The 12,833-nt window shown below is 51.5% G+C and overlaps 1 protein-coding gene across 2 annotated transcripts in view; it reads right to left on the bottom strand.

The window, feature by feature from the left end:
• Nucleotides 1-1,390: 1,390 nt before the first annotated feature.
• The window catches only part of TOGARAM2 (TOG array regulator of axonemal microtubules 2), a 36,608-nt gene continuing 25,165 nt past the window's right edge, over nucleotides 1,391-12,833 (bottom strand). For both annotated transcript variants that reach the window (XM_087823825.1, XM_087823826.1), the window contains 4 exons: nucleotides 11,750-11,939; nucleotides 10,649-10,865; nucleotides 4,250-4,336; nucleotides 1,391-1,647 (listed from right to left, as the gene is read on the bottom strand). In XM_087823825.1, the coding sequence (XP_087679951.1) occupies nucleotides 1,391-1,647; nucleotides 4,250-4,336; nucleotides 10,649-10,865; nucleotides 11,750-11,939 (751 nt within the window). The remainder of the gene's footprint in view (nucleotides 1,648-4,249; nucleotides 4,337-10,648; nucleotides 10,866-11,749; nucleotides 11,940-12,833) is intronic.

Genomic DNA, 12,833 nt, shown 5'->3' with positions numbered 1-12,833 from the left:
GCCTATTAAAACCCACCCCCCAGGATGTCTGTGTGGTGCCCGAGCTTGCCCTAGGACAAAGGGGGGGGGAGGGGGGCGGGCGGCCTAATTACACCAGGCAACATGGGCAAGATGGAAGAGTGGCCTCCTTAGCCAGGGCACCCACGGGGTTGGAAATACAGAGGTGAGTCAATTTGGGGCTTCCCAGCCTACTCGGGGCCTAACTCCCCAGAAGAGGCTGAGAACAGAGATGCTCTGCTCTGGGTGGTGACAGTGGAGAGAACACTTGCCTGTGGCAAGCTGGGGCCTCCCGCTGCACCCTGTGGATCTGCCCAGAGTGCTGCTGTGGTCTGGCCTCCTTGGCTGGCACTGGGACTCTACTCGGCAGCCTTTTCTTTACCCGTGTGTTTGAGGCAATGACCTGAGCTCTAATTCTTCCTGGTGACACCACTGTCGACCTGCCACTGGCCCTAGTCAAGGCAGAGCCGCTCCTGCTGTGTCCAGAGCCCCAGCCCCGGACGGGACCCTCTCATTGCCAGGACGCCGCGTCTCTAGCTGCTCCTCCCGTGGGCAGCACCTTCTCTCAGCTTCCCCGTGTCCGGGCCCATCCTGATCCCACACGCCTCTCCGGCTTCTCCATCCAGCCCAGCTGGAGTAACCTGCGCCATTTCAGAGTGTCCACGTGACATGTGCACACCATGTGGAGCTGTGTGCTCCACCACATGCTTTCATTTATGGTGTTTCAAGTGCAAAACACCATCTATCAACCTCCAGAGAAGGCTCTCAGCAGCGCAGATGTCCCACTCTCCTTGCCTTTGGATGAGCTGGATAGATCTCATGAGAAGGTTTGCGTAGGACCAGGCGACACTGCAGAAGAGGTTTTAAGGCAGAAGCATGTGTCCCCCAGAGTTGCTTGTTACACTCACCTCCAATCAGGCCACTGACGAGACTGGAATGCAGTGGCCAACTCAGGGTCCCCAGGTTTGGGGTGGGGGTTGTCCAGCTGTTCAAAGACAGGGGGCTATACCCCAAAATGGCCTGCACCTTGTGGGTCTGTGCTACGTTTTTCCCCCGTCTTTGTCTCAGTGTTATCCACAGCAGGTTTTGCTGTGGTCGTGTTTTGTTCCGTTTGTTACAAACCTAGCGATTGAAAAACTCTCTGAGGTTAAAAAAAAAAGTGGAAGATAGGAAAACCTTAGAAAAATAAGTCATTCTTTTATTTCTACTTCAAAATACACTGTGTACATCTGGAACTCTAAGGGGAAGTAGGCCGGGAGATCACGCCACCATAAAAATAAAACAAGATGCAAAGTAACGATCGCCCGTTTCAGATCCGCCTCTAACCCGCCGCGAGGCACGTGAGCTGCCGGCCTTGCTGCCGGGAGTCCTCGGCCAGCGCCCTGGGGCTGCCTCACCGGGAGTCCGCGTCTAAGAGGCCCTGGAGCGTCTGGAGGACTTGTTTGGGCTGAGCCGCAGCCAAGTCCTGCAGCCGGGGGCCCATCTGCTCCCGGAGGCCCCTGGACAGCCGCCGCAGCACTGCGCGGACGCTCCCGCCCCGCCCGGGCAGGGCCCCGGGCCCGGTCATGCTGCTCAGGAGGTACCAGAGGACAGGGAGGACGTGGCGCTCCACGGCCTGGGGCTTTCGGGGGTACACCGAGGCCACCAGCACTGTCATGCAGGAAAAGAGAGGGAGAGTTCATTGAGTCGGGCGCTCTCTTGCTCTCCCACTGCCCTCTCCTGGGACACCAGCTCTGTCCCTCAAAGGGCAGGCAGCCCAGTGGGGGGGGGGGGGGGGGGGGGCAACTGATCCATTAGACACAGTGCCTGGGCCTCATGACCTGTTAGGGGCCCATGAGCAGATTTTAATTTCTTTTAAAATCAGAAGAGGGAAATATGAAGATATGTAGCCTGGTTTATATTTGCGTTTATACCAAGTTTTATAAAATAACAGTTATTTTTTTTTTTTAATGGGGGAAGGGGTAGGCAAAGGCAAAGTGCTCGGGGCCCATGGCAGACATAGTGGGTCCCTGCAGCCCAGGAGAGAGGAAGAGGCAGGCGCACCCCGATCGCAGCCCCGCCTCTGTTACTTACTAGCTGTGGGAGCTTGAAAAGCTGCTGACCTTTCTGAGTCTAGTCCCTGACAGGTAAAGATCAGAATCCTGAACAAAACTCTTGCGATCATTAGAGATCAGATAACAAATGTACATGAAGTGCCGAAGCAGGCTACAAATAGTAGCTAGGGCTAGTATTGCTTAAATCCACATTACCACCTCTGAGGCTTCACCCAAAGACAGAGAAAACTCGTACTAGAGAGAGAACTGGATACTCTTTCACATGGCGTATCTGGAAAATAAAGCAGCCAGCGGGAGTAAGACAGCATGGTCTTCCCAGGGGCTGGCTGCCAAGCCGCACGGTAAGACCAGCTACCTGCTCTGCACACCTGTAACTCAAGTTTCCTAAATCCCCACCTGCAAATGAGGGTGAGAACTTTCCCAAGAACCAGGCCCAGGCACAGCTTCCCTGCTTCCACCAAAGGGTGAGGGGTCCACCTGCCCTGGACAGAGCGACCTTCCCTGTCTTGCCACAGCCGCCACACTGGACTCCTCTCTCTCCCAAAGGGAGGCATCAATCCCGCCCACCTGAGTTCCACGTTCCCCGGGGACAGAGAGGGGGGTCACCTGGCTCACGGTGGGTCTTTCAAGCTGGCAGAGACTGGCAGTAGCCCTTCTGGGAGTCATCACGAGGAAGAAAACCCCATTACACTTAAGCTTAAAAGGCAGCTGGAGTAATTAGCACGAGATTTATTCCTGCTAAACTGTGCTATTATTAGTCCCCACCTCATGTCAGTTGAAATTTCCTTCTGTGCTCCTGGCTGACACCTAGTTAACAGAAGAGCTGCATAGAAACTCTTGCTTTGTGGGGTCTCTTGGAAATAGAAAATATATACAGTAAATCGATCATCTAAAGCAGGGTACCCGCCCACCTCTGGGACCCACACACAAGGCCAGGAGCAAGAGATGGGGCAATGGAGGAGCTGCAATGGTGCTTTGCAGGCCAGGAGCCACATGTGGCAGGCAGAGGTGAGAGCATGGAGACCAGCCTCTATAAGGAGGGTGGCGTGCTGGCACCCAGGAGGCAAAGATCAGGGCTACCCAGGCATAGCACGGAGGGTGAGGACCTGGCTCTGCAGCCATGCGCTTGGGGACAAATCCTGGATTACTCACCCAGGGACCTTGGGCACTTAACCTTCCTAAGCTCCATTTTCCTTATTTCTACTGGAGGGATAATCATGGGACCCACACCCTCCTTATGGGGTTGTTATGAGGACTAATGACCCAGGATCTATAACTGGGGGTGGGGAAGGGAGCTTAGTCTCGAGGGCCAGGCAGAGACAGGCCTTGCAGGCCACTCCAGGGAGCTTGGCCACTCTCCTGAAGACTGCTGGGAGCCTCGCAAGGATTTAAGCAGGGGAGTGGCATGATCCATCTGCATTGTAGGGGGCCCTCGGGAATCCAGAGAACAGACTGAATTCTGCCTCCTTCCCAGATGGGACTTTCCTGGATGGGAAGGAGGCTCTTAGCAAGCAAGAAAGATGACAAAAACAATTTTAGTAACCTGCCCAAGGTGAGAGTTGGCAGGTAGCAAATGGGTCTGTCCCCCTCAAAGCCTGTGTCCTTTCCATTCTGCCACCTCAAGGGCCATGGGAGAAGCTTTCAGCGCTGGAATGAAATCACTTGAAGCTAATGCTGCAAACTAAACACAGACAGGAGCTTGGAACGAGCTTTCCATGGCTGAAGCTTGAACAAGGCAGAGCCGATTCAGGCCGAGGCCCCATCTCCATGTAACACAGTCTGGGCACCTGGCCAAGGGGTTGGGTGGGGTTGGAATCCAGCCCGTGCGCCACTCGCCAGGCCGAAGAAGGGACAACTTTACCTAACTGTCATGACTGTGCTGCTGCTGACCCAGCCATGGGCCCGCAAGGCAGTACCTGCCCAGGAGGGGTCAGGCGCCCTTGGGCTACTAGCAGAGAAAAAGAAAGGCATCAGGGTTTCTTAGAAACTGTTTTGGTTATGTACCAACCTGCTTCATTTTCATCAAATACAAAGATCGTCTTCTGGCGATGTGGGGATTATCTTTAAAAACCAAATTACCAAATATTTTAAATGCTCTGTAGTTATTTTTGGTCTAAGATAAGTGGGTTCAGCAACATGCCAGGAGAGCAGCATAGAGATTGACTGAAAGGCTGGGGGGTATGTTTGGGGGTGCTCACCTGGCAGGCGGTCTGTGACATCAAGCACTGCACGGCCACTCAGGAAACGCACCCGCCCAGCAAACACTTGCAGGAGGCAAAGGTTGTCTGAAAGAGATAAAGTGTGTCCGTGGCTGCGATGCTGCAGCTGAGCCATGGTGCCCGCCCGCTCAGAGCCAGGTACCCACAACACCTGCGTGGGGAACAGGCCCTTTGGGGAGCCAAGTTAATTTTTTCCAGGTCACAATGGGGCCACTTTAAAAAGTGAATGTACATGTGAGTGGCCTGGGGTAGTTAAACTGGCCCCAAACAGACTCCATTTCCTCCCACAGATCTCCTTCAGATGGTCGGTCAGTGTGCCCCCAAACTGCTGTGAGCTGTGGGGGAAAGAAGGTAGACAGATAAATAGAGATATATAATAAGTAGAGAGATAGATGATAGATGATAGATAGATAGATAGATAGATAGATAGATAGATAGATAGATAGATAGATGATAGATAGATAGATAGATAGAGATAGATAGATGATAGATAGATAGATAGATAGATAGATAGATAGATAGATAGATAGATAGATAGATAGATAGATAGATAGATATAGATAGATAGATAGATAGATAGATAGATAGATAGATAGATAGATGATCATTGATAGATGATAGATAATTGATAGATGATTGCTGTTAGAGAGATAGACATAGATAGATAGGAAACTGAAGTACTAAGCCATAATCACACCAAAGGGTAGATAGATATAGAAGAAAGATGATATAGATAGATAGATGATAGATGATTGATAGATAGATGATAGATAGATAGATGATAGAGATAGATAGATGATAGATGAAAGATAGATAATTGATAGATTGATAGGTGACAGATAGATGATTGATGATGGATGGATAGATAGATGATAGATAGATGATAGATGATAGATATAGATAGATGATAGATAGATAGATAGATAGATAGATAGATAGATAGATAGATGATAGATAGATGATAGATAGATAGATAGATAGATAGATAGATAGATAGATAGATAGATAGATAGATATAGATAGATGATGATAGATAGATAGATAGATATAGATAGAGATAGATAGATAGATAGATAGATAGATAGATTAGATTAGATAGATAGATAGATAGATATAGATAGATAGATAGATGATAGATAGATGATAGATAGATAGATAGATAGATAGATAGATAGATAGATAGATAGATTAGATAGATAGATAGATAGATATAGATAGATAGATGATAGATGATAGATAGATAGATAGATAGATAGATAGATAGATAGATAGATAGATAGATAGATAGATAGATGATAGATAGATAGATAGATAAGGGGTAAGGGGTGGGGGCAGATTCAGAAATCATGGCTCTCCTCAAAGCCTGAACTTGTGCACTCTGCAACAGGATGTACCCACAGCCAGGTGCTCAGGTATTTCCACGTGGAACATTTTCGGTGTCCTCTGTGCACGGGCATGGAGCTAGGAACTAAGTAAGACCCGTCCTCCCTCCTCCTCCTCTTTCCCCTCAAGAAGAGGGGGAGACAGACACATAAAATGAGCTTTAACACAGTGGGAAGCACCATGCCCGCATAACTGAGAGCCAGGGCAGGGGGCAGGGGGCAGAGAGGCGGGGGGCAGGGGGCAGGGTGGTGTCTGGAGCTTTGGTGACCATCTCATCTTGCACATTGCAGAGTACAGGGCAATGTTAAAGCAGAGGCACCAAGTTTGCCCAAGCTGGTGTAGAGACCCAGAGCACCATGCCCCAGGTAGCTGGCCTCTCTACTTTTACGGTGAAGGGTGCTCAACTTTCCTGTCACGCCAGGTTTAATGTGAGCAGTAAAGCCTAGAGGTTAAGGTCATGGGCTCTGGGTTCAGATTGCCTGGGTTTGAACACCGGCCCTTCCACGTTTTACTCTGTAACATTAGACAAGTCACTTATTCTCTCTTAGCCTCAGTTTACCCATCTATGAAATGGGGATAATCCTAGTACCCTCCTTATAGAACTGCTATGAGGATTATGAGTTAACATAATGCTTAGGACAGTGACTGGAGCATATAATTACTATTATTACCCTAAAATGCTCCGAAAGCCCAGCAAACTTCATGGTGGAGAAATCCATTAAAAGGCTGGAATCGAACTTTCAAACCCTTAAAATCCAGGCTCCATTAGCCTAGCCCAGGGTATTCTAGGCTCCTCTTCTGCACCCACAAAGAAGCCGTGACTGGTCATGGTGCTACCCACACCAATGGGCAAGAAAAGCCACGCAGTGGAGAGAACACAGCCACGGGCTGGCAGGCCAGACACCTGGCTTCCCTGGGCCTGGTCTCCCCTCTGCAATGGGGCAGAGTCCAGGGGGCCTCACACTTGCCCCATTCAGCCCAACCCTGGACCACAGCTACTGGGAGGTCGAGGAGAGCTTTGAAGAAAGTGTGAAAAACGTGGTGGCATATGAACAGTAGTAGCAGAAACTGGAATCAAACTGGAGTCCTGACATTAGGTTTAAGAGTTATGATGTCACAATGCAATAAGCTCAGCAAGTTATGATGTCACACAGCCAGCTTCTCTGTGGCCACCCAAACTAGGTCTGTTCATCACGGGAAAAAACTGGGAATGAGCCACCTAAACAGAAAATATAAGCCATGGTGTAGCAGGTGATTGAGCTTTAAAAGGCAACTCAAGTGTGTAATTATATGTAAATGCTCCTGCTTTGTCTTTTTAAAAAACCACAATGCAGATTTCAATGTGTAATATAATCACAGCCATGTGTACAAACAGGCCAAAAGTTAATAATGGTTTATTTTAGGAGTTGGGACTGTAAGTGAGGTCTTTCCCTCCAGATGCGTTGCATTTTTATTTCCTCAATAATTAATAAGTATACTTTTACAGTGGGGGAAAGTATACTTTCTATTTTTAAATTAGCTAGAAAGACTGCATAATAGCCTGGGAAACTCAGTAGTGTTAAATGAAAGATGCAAAGTCAAAATTGTGTTTACATTTGGATTTTTAACCAGGGAAACCTGTGTGCATGTAGACAGGAGACAGAAGGTAAGAGGGATGTTGTTAAGCAGGTGGTGTAGTAGAGGGGCACCACAGATAAATTTGTAAATTCCATTAACAATACAGTGTTAGTCACATGATTCATATAAGGTAATAAGTTTAAATTCAGAGAGAAAAACAGCCGAAGTAGATCTGAAGTCACCCATTTCTGAGCTTATCTGCTCTCTCCAGCACTGGCCAGGGGCTGTGGTAAATGAAGAGAACTTGGGGCACTCAGAAGCCTGAATGTAGACATCTGACCGGGAGCAGGTGAGCTGTCAGCAGCCCGATGTTTTAATTAATGAAGTTTCTTCTGTAACTCACCCAGTAACAGCCCAAAGAACAAGCAAAGGAACTGCCTTGATACCTGGACTAATGCCCCTAAAATCAGAAGGTCTCGGTGCTGAGTAGAGAAGATGCCACTTCAGCCTCACCCCTAGAGAAGCCCTAAGGTAGGCAGGGACAAAGGGCAGAGGTCAGGGAGCCCAACGTGACCCCTTCCTCACCATCCCCCCAAAAGGGACAGGGGCAGAAATCCCAGCTGTTGTGTAACCATCACACCACCTGTCCCCCCAAAAAACCTAAAAGCTAGAAGAGATGTGGCGGCTGGTGAGTGGACTTCATCGCTGACTCCAGAATGAAGGGGCATCCGAAGCAGCCCAAGGCCAGCCTCCCAGCTCGGCTGTGCGCTCTGGACTTTGTGCCAGAAGACGGCCTTGCCAGGCTGTGCTCTTGACCCCCTCAGCCCCGGGAGGTCAGGAAGCAAATACAGCATGTTGAGCTGTTGCTTTGTGTCTTTTCACATTTAAGTATTTCACAGCATTTCACAGATTCTCTCCAGCTTGGAGCCCAAAATCCCTCATAGGGCATGAAGGGCCCGGCTTGGGAGAAAGCTCTCTCTGCTCAAAGGGCTCCAAGCCAGTTCCAGGAGGGGGCGCAGGGTCCCCCCCAAGAACCACTAGGGCCACCAGGCTCAGCCTGGGTGATGTGGGAGGGAAGATTTGCACCTTTTCTCTCCTGTCCCACTTGCCCCATCCCTCCTTCCACCACCCAACCCCCTGGGACCGGGGTAAGTTTAGTCACTTGCATGCATGTCACCCTCTGCAGACCAGGCTCAGACACTCCAGACATGACAACCATTCCTGGAAGGAGTTTGCGTCTACCATGGGCACACCTGGCAGTGAAGAACTGTCCCTGTTGGCAACCTGCATCCCTTCAGTTCTGGCCTAGGTGCATATGGAAACTGGCTCATCAATTCATAGTTAAGAATGCTTCCAAACCAACGTTGCTGGTGGGTCTGAGGGGGCAAGACCCACAGCAAAGCCATGTGGCCCTGAGCACCCACTGCCACACCTGTTCAAATGACGTGGAGCCAAGGCCCTGAGCTTCACCCTTAGGGCCCCATGAGATTTACTGGGCTCCACCATCCCTCTGAGGCCAACCCAATTCCATTCCAGCCTAGCACGGACCTAAGGGGTAGAGAGGAAAACGGTTCCCCTCATGCCTGGTTCCATTCTGCCTGCACCAAGTCCTCCAGCTGATGGACCAGAGCGGACATCGTCAGCCACACTTAAGGACACCCTGTCCCGAAAGGAAATGAGAACTCCAGGCATCTTCCTGGAAACTGCAACCTGCCTCAAGGTGTGGTCAGATCACAAAGGCAGGCCATCCCCAGGGCCCCTTCAAGGTGCCCAGTCCACATGCACATAACAGGGCCCCAAGTAGATGAGACCTGATCCTTAGGACAACTCCAGACACATGATTCTGCAGCCCAAACCTTCAGAGCCCCAGAGTGCTCAAGGAAGCTGGCCCAGTGGCAAAGACAGAAAGGAAAAGATCTGGAGGGGAAGAGTTAAAAGTTCCTGTCCCCAGACAAGGGTGCTTATTCTCTTCAAATAGCTAAAGCCTATTTTACTTGGTGTAGGTTTTCCCAATAAATCCAGGTCCTGCGGTGATTTACCAAGAGCCTTGGTTATTGGCAACAGCAATCTCACTTACCCACAGCAGCACTGAAAACAAGCCATAATTTAGAGCTGGATTTATATTGTTTGTTCTACAGCAACAAACCCCGCAAATCATAAATTCCCTCTGAGATGAAGAGAGGAAATTGACAATATTTATGAACTGGAGAGGCGGAGGAGGGCCTGGCCAGGCCTGTGATTTGTAACGGAAACTTCTCCTGGAGGCTCCAGCCAAGGGCATGGTGCTGTCCCAGCCGCAGGGTGCTGGCCTCAGGCCAGGATGTGAGGATGGGGAGTGGGGGGAGTGTATGTGCCAGGTGGGGTTCCAGCCTCACTGTGGGGATGTTCTGTGGGTGCTAAAGAGAGGACATTGCTCTATGCTCCTCAGATCACAGGCTTTTGTACATCAAGGCAAGACTGGTTTGTGGAAACTCGTGGTCCTACTGGTTGGGACATAAGTCTAAGCATGAACTACATTCTCACATATACCAGGAGTTTTGAACTTGCACTTCAGCCTGTGTACTAGATACACTAAATAGCACCTGCAAATAATCTCTAAAAGGAATGGAGAACAGAAGTACATGCACTAAAATTCCACTTAATGTTCAAGAACCAAGATGTGATACTGCACAGTCCGTAGGGAACCGGGGGGCTCTTGCCTTTTCTGATGTCTCTCCCATAGCTCCCTTCTCTTTTCTTTTCATTCTTCCCCCAATCCCATTCCAATTTCATTCACCACCCCTCCCACCAAATCCCTCTCACCCAAAGCTCTGGCCCCAAACAATTTTCCTAAAAGGCAACTCATCCTTTTCACACTCAAAAAGCCAGCAGGACCCTGGCAAAACTCCCGTACAGACAATCGAGATGGCCAGCCATCCAGGCCCACCCACCCCACCCGTCAGCTTTGTCACCTCCAGCAGGCTCGCCCTGCAGTCTCACCAGCATCCTGCCTGGTCCCCACACAAGCCACATTCACTGCTACCATCTCTACAACTAAGAAAATTCTTGACAGCTTTTCCCAACTCCTTCCTGGCAATCCCGACCTGTTTTTCCTTCCATACCCTGTTGGTTCACTCACTGTGGTGCTGGGTGACCCTGGGTGAGTCATTTATGTCTCGTGAACTAAAGGAGGCAAGACTACATCATCTCCACATCTCCTCTACTTCTCACCATCTAAGACACGCAGGTGGATGTGACATGGAAGAGCTACCAACTGAGAACCTCGGAGGCCCTGGGCTGCCCACCCCTGCCCTACACAGCCTCTGGGGAAGTGCTGAACCAGTGCCTTTCACCCCTCTGCTGATTCCCAAGCAGGAACGATGGGCCCAGCCCAGGGCGGCACTAGGGAGGGAGCCAGCTGCCCACGAGAGCCGAGCAGGGGGATGGCAGGAGGCTCACCCAGGTTCTGAATCATCGCATCCATTGCAGACCCAGCAGCAGCATAAATCCCCGCGTTCTTGGAGTTGAGGTTGTCTGCGATGGCGATGGTGAGGGAGAACACCATGGGGTATAAGCGCTCCCTGAGGAGGGGAATCATCTGGGTGAGGGACTCCAGCGCCCACTGGTTCACTTTCTTGTTGGAATCCTGAAGCCTTGGGGTGAAAGCATCAAAGACCTATTGAGGGAACAGAAACCAAGAGCCCATGGGAACCCGGGCTGGGCAGGGGTCCCACAGACCAACCAACCACCTCAGCAGGAGGCATCCCTGACAGGGGCCATCCAACCTAGGCCAGAACCTTCTCAGTGGTTAGGAGTTCGCCTCCTCAAGGGGGGGGGGGGCAGGAGGGAAGGACCACATGCTGAGCACTCCGTGTGCCCGGTTGGAGAGCATCTTGTTAGGCACTCTGCACTCTCTTTCCTGGAATGATCCGAACAACCCATGAAGCCTGTGTCCCCATTCTCACTTTGCCATTAAAAACAAAACAGAAACTGAGGCTGAAAGAAGTTAAATCTCTTGCCCAGATCACACAGCTAGTAAGAAACTTGAGTGGAAACCGAGGTCTGCTGCCTTCATGCCTGTTTTCACCACTCTGCTCTGTGTCTTGACTCAGCAGCCTTGCTCCTGGAAGAAGCAAGATGTTCTGTTTTCCAGCCTGTGAAAGGCCTGTGCCCACTCCCCACCCATCCTGGCCCTCTCGCCTGGCCAACTACATGCTCTGCCCCCGAAACACCAGGCACGTAGCTAGACCAGCAGCGGCCCTTGGCCGTGGCATCCTTCACTCCTGCCCTCCTCCCCATAAACCTCCGAGAGGGCTAAGAGATGCCCAGGACACCCCTGAGCAGTGCCAAGGTGCCCAGTAGGAGGCAGTGCCCTCGCCCCTTCAGCCACTTCCAAGCAGTCTTAGAGTGTTACCAAGGCAACAAGATACCAAATGCTTGCTGGGCTCCCTTTACCACGAGGGGTCTGGCACAACGTCTAAGCCTGTTCAGAGTTTTCCAGACTGAAGCTGTACCCACGGGGAGAGGCAGGTGGGAGGGCAGGGGTGGGGCCGCGCTCACCTGGACCAGGTTGGCGGTGATGAGCTCTGGCTTGGCCTGGCAGTGCCCGAGGAGCTGCCCCACGCCTTCCATCCGAGACCGGTAGTCCTTGGCCTCCAGCAGCCGCGTCAGCTCTCGCAGCTGCTCCATCTCTGAGCCACCCCGCCTGGAGGAGCGCAGCCCGGCCAGCTTCGGGCCATCGGAGCCGAGCCTAAGTGGAAGGAGCATCTGATCTGGGCAGCCCAGGGACTGGACACACCTTATCCCGTCCCCCCTCCCACAGACAGGTGGGGCTCGGGAACTCGGGCAATCCCTCTTCCTTGGGGGACAATTATATAGTTCCCTAGAGCCCCAGGGGCAGGGCTCTGTCTTCCTGCCTTTCTTTCTTTTCAGAGGACGGGAAGAATGGAGGAGAAAGCTTGGAGAGAGGGGTGGGAATCCACAAAAGCCTAAGTGGGGCACATCTCGTCTTAGAGTGGGGAGGACCTTGAGGTGCCTGAACCCTGACCCCTAGTTGTCTGGGTGCTGCTCACAGTCGGGTAACTAGCGAAATGTTCGGAAGCCCTGTTCTCCTAGGTTGGGATTGCATGCCCACCATGCCCCCTGGCCCGGTCCAGCCAGCGTGGGAGCAGCTCCATACAAAACTCCTAGCCTCACCCCAGCTCAGAGCCTGGCTCTTTGAGCTCATGCCTAACACCGAGTCCCACCAGACAGAGCCCGACATCACTCATTCATTCCTACACTCCACGCTCCGCCTGCTGAGTGCCAGGACCTGTGCTGAGCACTGAGATCAAGGAGATGAGAGAGGCAGCCTGGCCCTAAGGGCTCACAGGCCAATGGGGGACAGGGCAGCTAAGCCAATGGGCTGACAGAGGACTGGAGAATGGGGTGACCTGTCCACCCAGAGGACATGGGGGCACAGAGTGTCAGAGAGCTTCTGGGAGAGGGTGGCAGGTGAGCTGAAGCTCGTGGGATCTTGTAGAAGAAACAGGAATGTTCTGAGTGGAGATGGCCCAGCAGAAGGCAAGGAACCAGCAGAAGGAAAGGCACAGCAGGCGGAGAGGACGTGGAGGGGCAGGGAACACGGGCTTCTCTGGCCCGGCTG

This window comes from Miniopterus natalensis, chromosome 13, assembly GCF_054644295.1.
Source record: "Miniopterus natalensis isolate mMinNat1 chromosome 13, mMinNat1.hap1, whole genome shotgun sequence".
Taxonomy (NCBI): domain Eukaryota; kingdom Metazoa; phylum Chordata; class Mammalia; order Chiroptera; family Miniopteridae; genus Miniopterus; species Miniopterus natalensis.
This window is presented reverse-complemented; position numbering and strand designations above follow the sequence as displayed.